The sequence below is a fragment of the Anarhichas minor genome, unplaced genomic scaffold, assembly GCF_050575085.1.
Source record: "Anarhichas minor isolate MPS153535 unplaced genomic scaffold, ASM5057508v1 ptg000041l, whole genome shotgun sequence".
Classification (NCBI taxonomy): domain Eukaryota; kingdom Metazoa; phylum Chordata; class Actinopteri; order Perciformes; family Anarhichadidae; genus Anarhichas; species Anarhichas minor.
The window spans coordinates 3,817,682-3,834,170 of NW_027466487.1; the positions used below are offsets into that span (position 1 = coordinate 3,817,682).

The 16,489-nt window shown below is 42.3% G+C and overlaps 1 protein-coding gene across 1 annotated transcript; it reads right to left on the bottom strand.

The window, feature by feature from the left end:
• Positions 1–6: 6 nt before the first annotated feature.
• abcb4 (ATP-binding cassette, sub-family B (MDR/TAP), member 4) lies at positions 7–15,453 on the bottom strand. The gene is made up of 27 exons (XM_076108899.1): positions 15,392–15,453; positions 13,562–13,628; positions 12,583–12,742; positions 12,448–12,496; positions 11,989–12,180; positions 11,276–11,447; positions 11,018–11,142; positions 10,513–10,684; positions 10,289–10,402; positions 8,631–8,741; positions 8,413–8,538; positions 7,772–7,975; positions 7,511–7,681; positions 6,739–6,900; positions 6,412–6,609; positions 5,728–5,874; positions 5,508–5,612; positions 5,218–5,295; positions 4,855–4,938; positions 4,520–4,723; positions 4,329–4,429; positions 4,053–4,193; positions 3,068–3,224; positions 2,757–2,954; positions 1,933–2,139; positions 1,098–1,244; positions 7–687 (listed from the first exon to the last, which is right to left on the bottom strand). Exons 1-27 carry the CDS (start codon positions 15,451–15,453, stop codon positions 481–483), a joined length of 3,861 nt encoding a protein of 1,286 aa, XP_075965014.1. The 3' UTR covers positions 7–480.
• Between the last annotated feature and the right edge of the window lie 1,036 nt (positions 15,454–16,489).

Sequence of the window (16,489 nt, forward strand, 5' to 3'; positions counted from 1 at the left end):
CTGTTTAATTGTTTTGTTAAATGGGCACCATAATGTTAAAATGAGGAGATGTTTCAATAACTGAATACAAAACTTTAATAGTTGCATTAAGGCACATTCTAGAAAAAGGTTAGTAATTCTTGCATATGTAGAAACAAAATAAGATTTGTGGGTTAAACGGTCCAAAATCTGTCCAAATACATATACGGTAGAACATAACTTATTTGTCACATTGTGTATTTAAACCTGTGCTTCTCTTTCTCTCACATGTCAAAGTATCTTCTGTGAAAAAAGGTCCATAAAAGCAACAACTAATAAACAGTATTACAGAAGTTAGACTTGGCTTTTTGACTGAAAATTGACTTGTCTAATTTGATTATAACCAAAGTATGAGAGGCACAGCTGAAAGACAGATTCTCCTAAAGCTAAACGGTTACTGAGTTACATTTTTTTAAAGAGAGATAGGTGTAGTATTGCTCCCGGTGTCCTCTGCTTGTTCTCTTATTTCCTCTGATGGCCCATCTGTTTGTTGACCAGCATGTGGTAGACGCCCTTTTGGGCCAGCAGCTGTTGATGTGTCCCCATTTCGGTCACCACTCCTCCATTGAAGACAGCGATGCGGTCTGCATTCTGGATGGTGGACAGACGATGAGCCACAATGATGCATGTCCTGCCCTTACTGGCCTCGTCCAACGCCTCCTGCACCACCTGGAAAGAGCAGAAAGACAGTGACCTCACATGTACATATACAGGGCAGACTGCAGCGCATCACTCGCTCTGCGGAGAAGGTGAATGGCTGCAATCAGCCGTCCCTCCAGGACGGAAGGCTATGGTCCATCAATAAGAGGTACTTTCCATCCACAGTTGGATCCTCTTCTATAACCACATTAAAAGATCAAATGTAACACTAACCAACAGTTAAATAGTATTTCAACACCTCTGTGCAATGCATAACTTATTTTCCATTTAGTAGAATTGAAATGAGATTTTCTGCTTTAATAGATTTTTTTGTATTGTGATTTTCTTGTTCATTGGTCTTTCTGGTGCTAGCATCATTTGTGGGAAGGATTTATTTAGCAACTGGTGGCTTTGTTTATCCCCTCTCCCCCAACACTCACCTTCTCACTCTCAGTGTCGAGTGCGGAGGTGGCCTCGTCCAGGAGCAGCACTTTGGGGTTGCGGAGTATGGCTCGGGCTATGGCTATACGCTGCTTCTGTCCACCTGACAGCTGAGCTCCTTTATCACCTGCCTGAGTGTCGTACTTCTGCTCATACAAACACACAGAGACACAGAGAGAGAGAGAGACAGAGAGAGACACAGACAGAGACAGAGAGAATTATTTATATATTGCCAAAATAGTGACAAAAGCATCCACACTGTAATCCACAATCACAGTTTTTATTGTGAATACTTTGTACTAAGAAATGTTCTGGTTGCACCGTTTTGCAATTAACTGAAATTGATTGATTAGAAATGTACCATTTTGAGCACTGGCTATTTGTTTATCTATAGTAAGTACCAATTTGCATATTTCATCTCACAACACTTCCTCTGAAATTATTAAGAAATTATGGATCCTTATAAATAAAGCAACAGGAACACTTGTCCTGAAAAGAGAGGTCTCTGTTTGATTTTTAAATAGCATTTTTCAATGCTGTGAGCACCACAGACCACATTCTATTCATCATGATTGTATGGAGGTGGAGGAAGAAATGAGATATTGAAAGATGGATACCTCTAAGCCTGACCAAATATAGCCCAAACTAGTTACCATTAGAGGTAAGAAAGGTTTTTTTTAAGTGAGTTGCATTTTTTGCCACCACACTGACAGCCATCATATCTCAATTGTCCCAGTAGATGGCTGTTGTGAGACGTTGTAAAGATTATAACTGTTTATTTCTGGCTATGTCATGACCGAGAACAGAGCATTACTGAAACATCACAGCAGTTACCTGTGGCAGGCTTTCTATGAAGGTGTGAATGTTGGCTGCTTTGGCAGCTTCCTGTATCTCCGCCAGGGTTGCGGTGCGGCTGTTGTCTCCATAGGCGATGTTTTCGCTCAAGGTGCAGTCGAACAGCACAGGCTCCTGGGATACGATGCCTATCTGAGATCTCAACCATTGAATGTTCAGCTGTTTTGCATTTATATTGTCCAGCAGCTGAAGAAGAAAATGTTAGCCATCATTATTGTAGAAGTAGCATTATTGTAGCAATAACTGTTTTCCTGAGCAAAATATCTGTATATTTAGCTGCTAAATACGCCACCAGCTAGTTGCTAACTTTGTCTGTGTGACGTTTAGTTCTGAGCAGGTAGTGTGCAGTTGGTTTTTAGAGCTTTTTTGTTTTAATTCTTGAAAATAGCTGCCTGCTCTGGCCGAAATCAGCATTAATGTGAAGTTACAAAGAGCCGATGGGGAGCTGGATAATAATTACCTGTGTTCGTTTTAAAAACTCTTGTGCATCACTTAAAAATAAGGATGTATATTTTTTATATTGTAGCAAAAAATATTGCCTTCTCTCACAGAAGACAGTCAGCAACAGCAATAATCCCATCAAGATAAAATGAAATGGTTTGTGCAGTAAATCTAAAAACACACATGCTAGACAGGCCTAAAACAGTCTCAAGCCTAAAACAGTCTCAAGCCTAAAACAGTCTCGTCAGTACAGTGCTGTAAAGAAGCCATAAACACGTTGGCCAGCTAACCATTAACTAGCTGACAGTAGGTGAAGAGGAACGAGTGTTAATCAGCCACGTGTGTGTGTTTTATGTTCTCACCACTCTCCCCTCCCTGGGATCGTAGAACCTCTCCAGCAGCTGGACGGTGGTGCTCTTTCCACAGCCGCTGCTCCCCACCAAGGCCAAAGTCTCTCCCTTGCTCACCTTTAGATTCAGCCCTTGGAGGATGGGCACATCGGGGCGCGAAGGGTAGTTAAAAAAGACACTGTCAAAGTCCACGTTACCATCAAATTTGTCCTGGTGGTTTTAAGAGATTAAGAGATGACACAGAAGAGATATATGTTAGCTTGTGTGTAAAGAGCTGTACCATAAATGACATGTTTTTGTGTGTGGGGCTTTGTGTTACGTACCGGTGACTCCCCCTCCTGTGAGAGATTGTCGATGGCGGACTCTTTCTTCAGCAGCATCATGAGGTGGGAAGCTGAGATTTTGGCCTTAGCATAGTTTGGAGCGAAGGAGTTGGCCTGTCCGAGAGCCATGGCACCGTACAGTATAGCAGAGATAACACTGGGAGAGAGAGTCAAGTGCTCATTAGTTATACCTTTCACATTTAAGAGTCAACGGAAGGGGAAGATTCATTTACTTTTATATTTTAGTTACCTAACTTTTCCAATATCCCTGTTTAATTGACCTTAAATTACCTTTTAGCTAACTCATACAATGTAATGTATTCAGTATCTGCTTGTTTCTATATTTCTATAAGCTACATTACTCTGATATTGAATGAAATATTTTACATTTCAAATCATTATTTTATGATTGCACAATTAAATCAAATAGACATTTAACGATGTCTTGTGCATCACTTTAAACACATTTCCATAATTCAGCCTGACTGAGTGTCTTTGGAAACCTTGGGATCTTGAAAGGATCAAATGTACAGTATACAGTATCTGAGGGTTTACAATGCACATGTGTTGTATAAATGAGTTAATATGTCTGTGTTTTATGTTTTTATGTCAGAAGTGACCTTTGGGCTTCCTCTTTGTGTAACAGGTATACAATAAATGAAGGCGGAGGCTTAGTTGCGTTAGCATTACTAAAACACGTGTGTGTGTGTGTGTGTGTGTGTGTGTGTGTGTGTGTGTGTGTGCGTGTGTCTTTTGGATCACCAAAGATGTTTTATGGGACTTTGTCCTCTGGGTTTGGAGCCAACTCATTCACAGTGCCCTCTCACATACTTCAGGCCAGGGTTATGATTAAAAGCCTTATAGAAAAGCTTCTTCTTTTTTGTAACCTACGTGTGCACACAATCAGTTCATCTTCTCTATAATAAACTAAATTTGAATCTGCTGATTAAGAGACAAGACAAAGTCATGCTATCTGTTTACTCACAGGAATACTCCCTCAACATCCATCCTTCCTGTCACAATGAGCCAAGCTCCAAAGCGGAAACAGCCTGCATAAGCAAAGTAGATCATGGCCTGGGTAAGGGAGAAGGTGAAACCATGCACATGGGCATTTTTCTGGGAGTTCCTGTTCAGAGAGTGAGAGAAAGGTGGCATCAGAGAGGTCACTCCTCAAATGAATCAAATTGGATTAAAATAGATGTATAAATACTAGTTCATATATCCCATGGAGAAGATGGATCTGTGGTTTAATGTCTCGTACTTGTATGGTACTTCAAGGTTTTCCTGATACAAACACTCAAACTTGGGTTCTCTGCTTAGAGAGACAACAGTACGGATATTGTCGATGGCCTCTGTAGCAATCTGTAGAGATGAACCATGCAAACATTATATCTACTGTATATCACAAAAAAAAGAATTAGCAATTAGGCACATCTCATACTGATTCCCTACCTTTCCAGCCTTCTCCAGCTCCTTCTTGTCTTTGGCGGCGTATCCGGTGAGCGCCTGCATCTCTACAGCTCCAGCCGCTGCCATGAAGGGCACCACAGCCAGGACGAGCAAGGTCAGCTGCCAGCCGTACACAAAGGAGATGATCACAGAGGTGCCCATGTTGGCTAAGTTCTGGGCAAACGTGGCCATACGTACTCCTGTAGCCTGAGCAGGCGTGAAAGAAGGTTACAAAGTAAGTGACCGGAACACTGGTTTTCTGAGACGATTCATTGTTTTAGTGTTTGGAAAATAGCTTTGTTAAATTTTGTGTGTTTGTGACCACTGTTGAGACTTACCCCTTGCACTTGGGCTGCGTCTGTGGCCAGTCTCGTAGTGAGCGCTCCAACACTGTTGTTGGGGTGGTCAAACCAGCCGAGGTCCTACAAGAAAACAGGGAATGACATTTTCCATTGGCCATGAAAATAAATCCATTCATCCATCTATTATCTTTTAAGCCAGCTGACATTGGGCGAAGGCAGCTACACCCTGGACAGGTTGCCAGACTATCGCAGGCCTGAATAACACAGACAGACAACCAGTCACGCTCACATCCACACCTACGAGCAATTTAGAGTCATCAATTAACCGAAGCGGCATGTCTTTGGACTGTGGGAGGAAGACCGAGAACCCAGAGAGAAAAGAGGCAAGGTTACACGTACCTGTCTCATCATGGCCGTGAAGGCATCGCGTCTCAGTTTAAGGGTCAGAATCTCTCCAGATTTACCAAAACAGAAGCCCTGTTAAAAGTTTACAGACAGAAGGCATGAGCACACAAGTTATACTAACCAGGTGCTTGTTGTATCCCTTCAAATGTATTGTATCTATTGTATCATCTAAGTCTCAGCAAGAAATCGAATAAGTGTATTTCCGAAAATATCAAATTCCTTTGAGGGCAATAAACCCCCCCGGGAAATGAATATACGTCAACATGCATGCGTGTTAGTCATACCTGTAGAAACATGGTGATGAAAGTTACAACTCCAATAACGACAAACATCAGAGAATAGAATGTAGATCTTGCTCTGATAATTTCTTGATCTGGTTCTGCAAACACCTGAGAGGAGAAAAAACCAACAGATAATGTCTAGCTTTCTACAACATCTGACAAATGTTGCATCATGAAGCTTTAAAATAACTTTTGTGTTGCACAGATACAAGGAGTAACATACGGTGATGATCTTGGAGAAGATGACAGCAAACAATGGTTGCATGGCTCCGTTAAAGATGGCACAGATGGTCCCTACCAGAATGTACGGCCACTCGTGAAGGTTGAGACGCAGCAGTTGAGGGAACGACATGATGGGAACATTTTCATCCTACAGGAAGAGGGGAAGAGCTGAGTCACATCTCCTTTCATCTCCTTCCACTTTTTCCTCAGGAAGATATTCACAAAGTTAGAGTGTGGTGAACTGAATTTAATATGCAACTGTTGGAATGTGGGGAAAGATCGAGGGAAAGAGTGGTTAGGGAACAGAGGAGAAAGTACAGAGCCATCAAAAATATCTTTACAACTGGATTATCGTGTACAGAGTTCAGAGGCAGGGGACAGAAAATATACGATCGGCTAAGGATGTTTCCAAACTGGATCACTATCAAAGTTAACAGACTGTACTAAGAAGGAGAGGCTAAATAATCCTGGAATTGAGGAAGTCCTATTTCCTCTATATATTTTGGCCACTGTTAATAATCTTTCCTAATTCTCTGTTTCTTATTCGAGATTAAATCGGATACAATTTTATCATAAAGAAATATATCTTAAATCGTCAGCATATAAGAAGACTGAATGCCTCCTGCCCCCTCTTTTTGCATTGACCCAGCCACTCAAACCCCAGAGATGTTGCACCAAAGCTCACCTCTTCTGTACTGTAATCCTTCAACTTGTCTTTTTCCTCTTTCTCTCCCTCTGAGGCAGCAAAGGAGGCGCCTCTTGTGGACTTCCTCCTGTGCAGAGAGGACTGAGAATGGGTCTTGGCTAACGGGCTCTTCTTGTTCGCGGAATGCTCCCACTCCGCCTCCTCCGCCTCCTCCCCCTCGTCGACATTTTGAAAGGTCTGCAGCAGAGAGAGACGGGAGGGAACCACAGAAATAAACAATATCGAGGATGTCCATTCGGAAATTACAAAGTTCCCCTCGAGTTCAAGCCCAACCAAATGGTGTGTCAAGTGTTTATGTGTGTCTACCTGCATGGTGACCAGTGTATGGTAGATTCCCTGTTCTTCCATCAGTTGACTGTGAGTCCCCAGCTCTACAATTTCACCTTGCTGAAAGCCAGCGATGACGTCGGCGTTTCTGATGGTTGAGAGGCGGTGGGCAACAACTATGGTGGTACGACCCTGTCGGACCTGCACAAAAAGATGTGTGTCTTTTTTTCCTATGCTTACATTTACAAGAAGGAGCTGAAATTGTACATACATGTCATGAAGATACAACATGTTTGCAGTTGACAAATTTGATCATTTAGTGACTGCGACTTTATGAGGATGTAGTGAGACACAGTGGTGCTTTGAGCTGAATACTAACATCATCATCATAGTATGCTAACATTTGCTTATGCTAAACACAAGTACAGCTGAGGATGATGGGAATTCCAGTTGGTTTTGCATATATGTGATTGAAAACCACTACTACTGGATTGAGTCTATTTGAATTGCTGGTGGTGCTAGTGGGAAAGTCAGAGCATTACCGACGTCAGTCAGATTTATCCTCTGGGGATCACGAATGTGATTCCACTGCAATCAATAGATATTTCTGTCTGGACCACAGTGGTGAAACAACAGACCGACCAATACCGTCATCTATAGAGCCGCTACAGAAAGTAGTAAACCAACGTAATCTGCTTTGTATTTAGTATTTTAACTGCAGTTCTTAAAAATATCTGCGTCAGTGTAAAAGTGCAAAGTAAGCTAAAGCTTTTCTGAACGAGGCAGAGCATGTGTCTGTGTATATTTCTACCTTGTCGAGTGCAGCTTGCACAATGGTCTCACTCTCAGCATCAAGAGCAGATGTGGCTTCGTCCAACAGAAGGATTTTGGGGTTGCGGACTAGAGCTCGAGCAATCGCAATCCTCTGCTTCTGTCCTCCACTCATTTGAGTCCCTCGGTCACCGACCATCGTCTCAAACTTCTGCTCAATGATAACAGTCTCAATATTAGCAAGTGGTGGACAGAGTTCTTGATACACACAGAAGACAGGGATTCACAAATACAGTCGTACGTCAGGAAAGTCCATAATGAAGTTGTAAGCATTAGCCTCCTTGGCAGCTTGTGTGATCTCCTGCTGCGTCACGTCAAGTCGGCCGTATCTGATGTTCTCAGCGATGGTGGTGGCAAAGAGGATGGGCTCCTGACTCACCACTCCGATCATCTCTCTCAGGTAGCGGACGTTAAGAGAACGGATGTCGTGACCGTCGATAGTCATCTGAAGTGCAGGAGTCAAACATACACAGCACTTAATCTCATTCTAAACACAGCGCATTGAGTGAGTAATGAGCATTTAAAAACAGCATAACCTCTGTTGTTGTTAAAAGAATCACTTAACATTTTTGGACATTTCAAGACTCTCAGCATTGATTTTTATATCAATGTAAACTTAATGTAAATCAAAGGTGCCGTGAAAGCAGGAAAAAACTGAGGAGTAGCAGCAGTGACACCGCGAAAGCAGGATTTGCAGTAAATGTGCGGAAACAAACAAAACACTACTTTGATCTTTATGGACTTATTAAATGCCAAAATGTTATGAGAGTGCAATGCTAAATTGGTGGAGTACTCTTTCAAGTCCTCAATTATAGCAGAGTGGAAATGGTGACAAGTGCTGAATAAATCCTTTGAATGAAGTGGTTGAGAAATATCACTTACAGATCCTTCTTGAGGATCGTAGAACCTCTGCAGCAGCTGGACCGTAGTGCTTTTACCACAGCCGCTGCTGCCGACCAAGGCAATGGTCTGCCCGCTCTTCACGCTCAAAGAAAAGTTATGCAATACCTACAAATGATAACAATATCAGTTATGAGATGCAGGTTGAAGAAATATAATGCATGTTGTAGAGTTCAGTAAACTGTCGAAGGGGAACGTACTTTGACATCTGGCCTTGAGGGGTAGTTGAAGTGGATGTTCTTGAACTCTATGTTTCCTGTGATGGAATCAGGTTTGAAGCCGGCCTCTGAATAGCTGTCGATGGTCGGTTTCTGTTGAGACAAGAGTTTTACTTCTAAAAACTAAAGCTCTGTTTTGATTTGTAGTTCAGCCACAGTTGGATAGAAACCTGATTCTTATCACAACCTCAAACAGACAATGGGAGGAAGGCTGTTAGCCCCGCATGTTTAGGTGAGCGTATTTAGAAAGGCGAATATGGTTTTTTTCCACAGCTCTTTGTATTTTCACTGCGTACCGCTATTCTCCCTCAAAGCTTGAGCTCTGTGTTTCAACAAAGAAAGAGACTTTTATGTCCCTTTTGACGGCCTCACACTTCTGTATTTCAGACTAGACAGTATAAACTATAAAGCACCTTTCTAGATCAAACATCACAAAGTGCTTTGCAATATAAGACACAACACACAAGTAATTAATAAAATATAGATGAAAATGTGTCCATGGATCTTAGGTCCAAAGAGAGAGAGTTCACAGGTTTAGGAGCCATGACTTTCAATTCACAGTCTCCCTCAGTTTAGAGCTTGGACCATTAAGGTGTACCCTGCCTTTGCCCAATGTAGGCTGGGATAAGCGGGTTTAGATAATGGAAGGTTGGAAGATGAACTAAAATACCCTTGGACGACATGTTGTACATTTTTTGTTTTGCTTGAGACTCCTTGTTTTATGCTCATGTGTAAACAGATGTAGGACTCAGCCAGCTGTTGGTAGAATATCCTGCATCCGTGCTGATAAACGAGGCCCACTGTAAACTAAACACAGGAGCGCATCTGTGTTCCCATGGTCCCATATTCCCCAGTTTATAATCTTTCTAAGGGTTTTATGTTTTCTCAGCAATGTATGTTTCTCTGAGACAAATGTTGAAATAATCCACCTACAGCATGTAGCCTACTGCTCGTACCATACAGTCTCAAGTATGCGGGCGAGACATTGATATCTCCACACTAGCTGTATGGATTATCACCATTCAAACTGCATTTGAAACCTCCATCTCCATTAATTCAATTGCAATTGAATGAAAAAAAATGTGAAGAAAGCCCTTACCAATCTCTTATAATGTTTATATCAAGAATATAAGACCTTGGGAAAATAGGGGACGCTCTAAACGCAGGTACATCCCAGATTAACTAGCAACAATACTATTGCAATTACTCTAGAAGTGGTTCACTGAAAGTCCCAGTGAAACGGAAGTTAGAGTGTGTTCAGACCCTGTTAGGGTTTCAAATGTTTGATGACCCATCCGGCACTCAGGGTTGCTGACAAGCTGCAAAACGTTAATTTCCTCTCTCCCTCGTCCTCCTCCTGATATAACAACAGGTGAAGGAGGTTAGTTAGTTCAGGACGGGGAGAGCCACAGCTGTGCAATATCAACCAGACGACCTGACAGCAGGTGCTCCAATTAGAGCAAAATCCAACATATCTGACTCCAAGTTGTCGGCTGCATCAAAGCGGCTCCCCAGAGTGCCAGATTACAGTGGTGCATGTTCAGTAATGTAAACTGACAACTGTCCAGCAGCAAAAATATCTAAAAAAACAAACATATTTTTAACATGTGTGCTTTGGGGAAGAATGTTGCATCGCTTACGTGATCAATAATGCTGTACACTTTATGTGCAGCTCCTCGGGCACTGGCAAAGTTCTGGATGTTAGGAGAGGTCTGTCCCACAGTGAACGCTCCAATAAGCACAACGAAGAACACCTTAAGAGACACACACCAGCGTTAGCCACAGCAACCTTCTTTTTCAGAGTCTCACTTATGTTCAAAGGGAAATGATTTTGAAGAAATTGTGTCATAATATGTCTACTCACAGTGAGTACAGTTCCAATGGTGTACTCATTGCTCAGGATGAGTGTACTTCCGTACCAGAAGGCCAGAGCATAGGACAGGTAGATCATCAGGAAGTTGATGCCAAAGGCAAAGTTAGCATATGTCGCCTTCTTTATTCCCACGTTCTTTGCATCCTCCAAGTTCTTATTGTATCTGTGGTGCAAGACACACAGAGACACAGGTGCTACTTCAACAGAAAGCTAATTTAAGCACAAATTAGATCGCAATGACATCCTAACAGCATCAGTAGAAAGCACTAATCTAATTCCATTTTTATGGGTTTTATCCACGACAGCTGGAGGCTGAACCAAGATCTATTTTTGCTGCATCGATAGTTTGCTAGAATAGAAGAAAATCATCTCTTAATCTTCATCTTTTGTGGAGCACATTGAGTTCCATCTTGTTGTATGAAATGTGCAATGCAAATAAAGTTTTATTATATTATATCATATATATATATATATATATATCTCATATTGCACATACCTCTTGATTTCTCTTTCCTGACCACTGAAAGCAAACACTGTCCTGACAGCAGAGATTACCTCTGATGCCACAGCTCCAGCTTTGGCATATGCAGCCTGCTCTTTAGAAGTGAAAGTCGCTAGCAACTATTCAGACAAGGAGACAGACGTAATGTTATTAACAATACCCGCAGGGGACTGAAAGGTGGAAAGATGGAATGAAGACAAAGAGAAAGTAAACTTTAAAAGAGCAACACAAAGATGACGGAGAGAAGCTTACCTTCGAGAAAATTCCAGCTGAAAGGGCAAGTGCAGGGCTCACAGCCAGGATGACTAGAGTGAGTTTCCAGCCTTTGGCAAAGCCGATGATGAAGGATGTGATGAAGGTGCTGAAGGCCTGAAGAAGCATCCCGGCCTTGTCACCAATACCTTCTTGGATCTTATAGACATCACTGTGCATGCAAATATAATTCACATGTATGTATTAACAATGAAAGAAAAAACATTTTGCCGTTGTCATGTGAAAACAGACTTTAATGTTTTCACTTCAAATGAAGGATCATATTATGGGATAATGAAAGAAATCCTAAAAATAAGGATGCTTTTCTTTTCTACGACAGAGATGGAAGTCACTTTACAGAAGAGCTGAAAGTATTGATTCATTAGTCGATCAACAGAAAATGATTCAGCAAAATTTTGATAATCATTTAATTGTTGTTTTTATAAGGAAAATATCCCAAAAGGGCGACTGGTTCCATCCGTTCAATTTGAATCTTCTATGTCTTCTATGATAGTATATTGAATATCTTTCGCTTCAATTGTTGAATATGTCAACTTGGGCTCTGGGAAATGTTACGGCCATTTTTCACTTACATATAGACCAAATGATGAATCAAATATTTGAGAAATTGATCAAATAAAAGTGCAGGTCTGCTTTACAATAATGCATTTCAATGCATGTGTAACAGAGTGTGTTAGTTGTCTGTTACCCACTCTGTGAGACGTGTGTTGAGCTCTCCTGTTTCAGAGACATCGAACCAGCCGATGTCCTGCTGCATGATGCGGTGGAAAAACAACGTGCGGATGTGTTTTGCCTGCCGCCCGGCAGACAGGGTCCAGAAGGCCACCTGCCCGTAGGCTACCACCAGCACGACAAAACCCAATATGGAGTAGCTAATGGCATATCTGGAAGAAGAGATGTACTGTGACACACATGACTTTAAATCCTCTGCTAAGACTTGAAGACAATTTCAATTCTCTATTTTGTTTAAGAAAGTGGAAGTTGGAAGACGATTCAATTGACAATATGAATAAATTATGCAATTTTACATCTAGAGAAATCCATGCAAGTTCCCTGAAAAACATAACAAGCACATCCATCAAAATGAAATATAACGAGTGTTTTCCCCCCCGACAACAACTTGATCTGTTTCTGATCATATAAAGTCTTACCTTGTCATTTCTTCCTCTAAGGTGTTGTTTATTTGCATGTTGGTGACATCTAAAGACACAAGGTAATAAACAACATTGTTAAATGGTGTTTTGTCTTATCATAATATCTGCCCATGTCTGTAACTGGAAACTCACTGGTGTTGCTGAGGTTTTGTCCAGGAGAGGGGTTATGTACAAGGCTGTCTGTCATGTCCCCAAACACAATACACATGAGAGGAAGAGTTACACCGTTGGCGATGGCACAGACGCTCCCAGCCAGGATCAAAATAATGTCCACGCCTTTTGCAAACCTAAACTTCACTCATATAAAAGGAGTGTAGTTTAGGAAGGACGAAAAACAGAACAGTAGAAATCAGTATCTGAATGTTGCTTCTGATGATTTCTGGGGTTTAAAAAAATGTGAATAATGCAAACAGAAAGGGGAAATACTTTAAACTCTAAGCAGCTATTATATTCTCACAGCAGGGGACACGTGGAGTCAAACCCAAACAAAAGGAGGATGTGTCGCACTCCCATCCTCCCCCCCCCCCCCCGTCTCCTCCTTTTACGTCACACAAACCTTGACACACAGATGCTTGTATGATCATACCACAGCCTTACTTTTATGATCAGTCTTTACTCGCTAACCTCAGGCTGATTCCAAAAACAACAACAACAAAAATCAATACAGCTCCTCCTGTGTTCTGTTGTTTCGAACACACAAAGACGTAACATAGCATATCAGTTTACTTTTAGATCAATATTAAAACAGTAACTTCAATGAGAAATTGCCAAAGTACATATCTGAGTTACTGAGATATTACTCAGAGAAAAGAGAAAATTATTCTCATTGTTCCAACAACCCAAACCGAGCTGGGTAAACCTGTCTTTGGTGTCATTCTACTTGTAAATGCAACTTCTTATTTTGCTGCCCATCTTGACCAGGACTCACAGACAGAAAACTTTTTTTGTGTCTTGATCTTTCTGATTAAAATAAGAAGGCAGGATATACTGTGGAAAGAATACAACTGTAGAAAGTATAGAATAAAGCTACATTAACTGCTTCAAAATAATTACTTAGCATTACGTGTGGATCTGACAGAAAGACATCACAGTGTGTGATGACTGAGCTTACCACATCAATGGGGCCAACCATGGGCAAGTTCGCCACTTTTTCTTTCTCCTTTTTTTTGTCCTTGCCACTGTAGAATATACAAAGCATGATGCATTAACATGTATATATATATATATATACACTGCTCAAAAAAATAAAGGGAACACTTAAACAACACAATGTAACTCCAAGTCAATCACACTTTCACATGCTGTTGTGCAAATGGAATATACAACAGGTGGAAATTATAGGCAATTAGCAAGACAGACACCCCCAATAAAGGAGTGGTTCTGCAGGTGGTGACCACAGACCATTTCTCAGTTCCTATGCTTTCTGGCTGAAGTTTTGGTCACTTTTGAATGCTGGCGGTGCTTTCACTCTAGTGGTAGCATGAGACGGAGTCTACAACCCACACAAGTGGCTCAGGTAGTGCAGCTCACCCAGGATGGCACATCAATGCGAGCTGTGGCAAGAAGGTTTGCGGTGTCTGTCAGCGTAGTGTCCAGAGCATGGAGGCGCTACCAGCAGACAGGCCAGTACATCAGGAGACGTGGAGGAGGCCGTAGGAGGGCAACAACCCAGCAGCAGGACCGCTACCTCCACCTTTGTGCAAGGAGGAACAGCAGGAGCACTGCCAGAGCCCTGCAAAATGACCTCCAGCAGGCCACAAATGTGCATGTGTCTGCTCAAACGGTCAGAAACAGACTCCATGAGGGTGGTATGAGGGCCCGACGTCCACAGGTGGGGGTTGTGCTTACAGCCCAACACCGGGCAGGACGTTTGGCATTTGCCAGAGAACACCAAGATTGGCAACTGCGCCACTGGCGCCCTGTGCTCTTCACAGATGAAAGCAGGTTCACACTGAGCACATGTGACAGACGTGACAGAGTCTGGAGATGCCGTGGAGAACGTTCTGCTGCCTGCAACATCCTCCAGCATGACCGGTTTGGCGGTGGGTCAGTAATGGTGTGGGGTGGCATTTCTTTGGAGGGCTGCACAGCCCTCCATGTGCTCGCCAGAGGTAGCCTGACTGCCATTAGGTACCGAGATGAGATCCTCAGACCCCTTGTGAGACCATATGCCGGTGCGGTTGGCCCTGGGTTCCTCCTAATGCAAGACAATGCTAGACCTCATGTGGCTGGAGTGTGTCAGCAGTTCCTGCAAGACGAAGGCATTGATGCTATGGACTGGCCCGCCCGTTCCCCAGACCTGAATCCAATTGAGCACATCTGGGACATCATGTCTCGCTCCATCCACCAACGCCACGTTGCACCACAGACTGTCCAGGAGTTGGCGGATGCTTTAGTCCAGGTCTGGGAGGAGATCCCTCAGGAGACCATCCGCCACCTCATCAGGAGCATGCCCAGGCGTTGTAGGGAGGTCATACAGGCACGTGGAGGCCACACACACTACTGAGCCTCATTTGGACTTGTTTTAAGGACATTACATCAGCCTGTTTAAGGACCTTGCATCAGCCAGGATCAGCCTGTAGTGTGTTTTTCCACTTCAATTTTGAGTGTGACTCCAAATCCAGACCTCCATGGGTTAATACATTTAATTTTCATTGATCATTTTTGTGTGATTTTGTTGTCAGCACATTCAACTATGTAAAGAACAAAGTATTTAATAAGACTATTTCATTGAGATCTAGGAAGTGTTGCTTAAGTGTTCCCTTTATTTTTTTGAGATATATATATATATATATATATATATATATATATATATATATATATATATATATATATATTCCAGAGAATAAGTGAGACACGTGTTCAGGTTTGGGCGCATCGACACTGTTTTAAAAAAGCATTGCTCTTGAAATCTACAGCAAGAGGGAATTAAAAAGCGTACCTTAAATGTCCATTTTGTTCGTGTTTGGCCGCGGGCAATTTATCCATTTCGTCCACATCCATGTCTGGTTGTTGTCTAAATATTTACGTCTCAATATAACCTATGATCCTCTCTGAGAAGAAATGAAACAAAACATCAAATCACCAAAAAGCAACACCAGGATTCAAAGCTCAGTGGCGCAGTCTGCATTGTGAACTGTATCGTTATACTGCAGATGTTTCCTAACATTTAGAGTAAAGAAAATAAATAGTCAAACACAGGCATACCGTTTCTCTACCAACCCCTCCTACTCCGGGCTGTACGCTTGTCACACCAGCGCCTCTTCAGTCCCTTGTCCTCGCTCCTCTCCTGTCCTGTCCTCGCGTGCCTTATCCAAACCGTGACGCCGTAGGCTGATATCCACCCTATCGCAAGACGAGCCTCTGAGAGAGGCTGACTCAGGGTTATAAAGTGGAGCTTTGAATTGATCTCAGCTCACTCGCGGTTTGTTCTCCTCCCGCTGTCAGTGGACCATGGCGTTATAGGAAATAGTTAATTGAAGCCTGTCAGCAACCGCCTGTTTCCCTGTCATGTCTTAGTGGAAATTACCACGCTTCCGATTCTGACCACAACGATGACAGCGTGAGCCACACAGAAACAGAGCCCCGAGGGAGAGGAGGATGAAGGCTTGACAGCTGGAGGCAAAGAGAGGGGCAGAGAAACGCCAAGAAATGTCCCGAACACACCAGAATTACAATAAAAGAGAAAATACAGGCAGAGTGGAGGGTGTCTGCAGATACAGACATTTGTCACTAACTTCTAGTGGATCATAAGTGATGATTCAGAGGTTATTAGAGATTATTTTTTGAGTCGAAACATCCTACTCATTGTGCCTATAACACAAATTATAAACTGTGAGAACTTGTTCTGAGATTGACCCCTGACTAAAGGTGAGAGTGCCAGCACAGTTGTGTCTTATTTGTTTATTTAGTGAAATGTGCTTTGTGCAAGAACTTTTACTTTTTAAATAGACTAGTTAATGTTCAACAGCCCACTGTTGATAGGGTTCACACTTTTTTCTTGGTGAAGTCCAAAGGTTTATGTTTTCTTTTCGTGAGA

Bases quoted from the DNA above. Each gene is read 5' to 3' on its own strand.
- abcb4 (XM_076108899.1), bottom strand. From the start codon at position 15,453: ATGGATGTGGACGAAATGGATAAATTGCCCGCGGCCAAACACGAACAA. The intron at 12,497-12,582 runs GTGAGTTTCCAG...TTGTGTCTTTAG, and splicing joins ACAAAACCTCAGCAACACCA to ATGTCACCAACATGCAAATA. The intron at 12,181-12,447 runs GTAAGACTTTAT...CTCTTCTTCCAG, and splicing joins TTAGAGGAAGAAATGACAAG to ATATGCCATTAGCTACTCCA.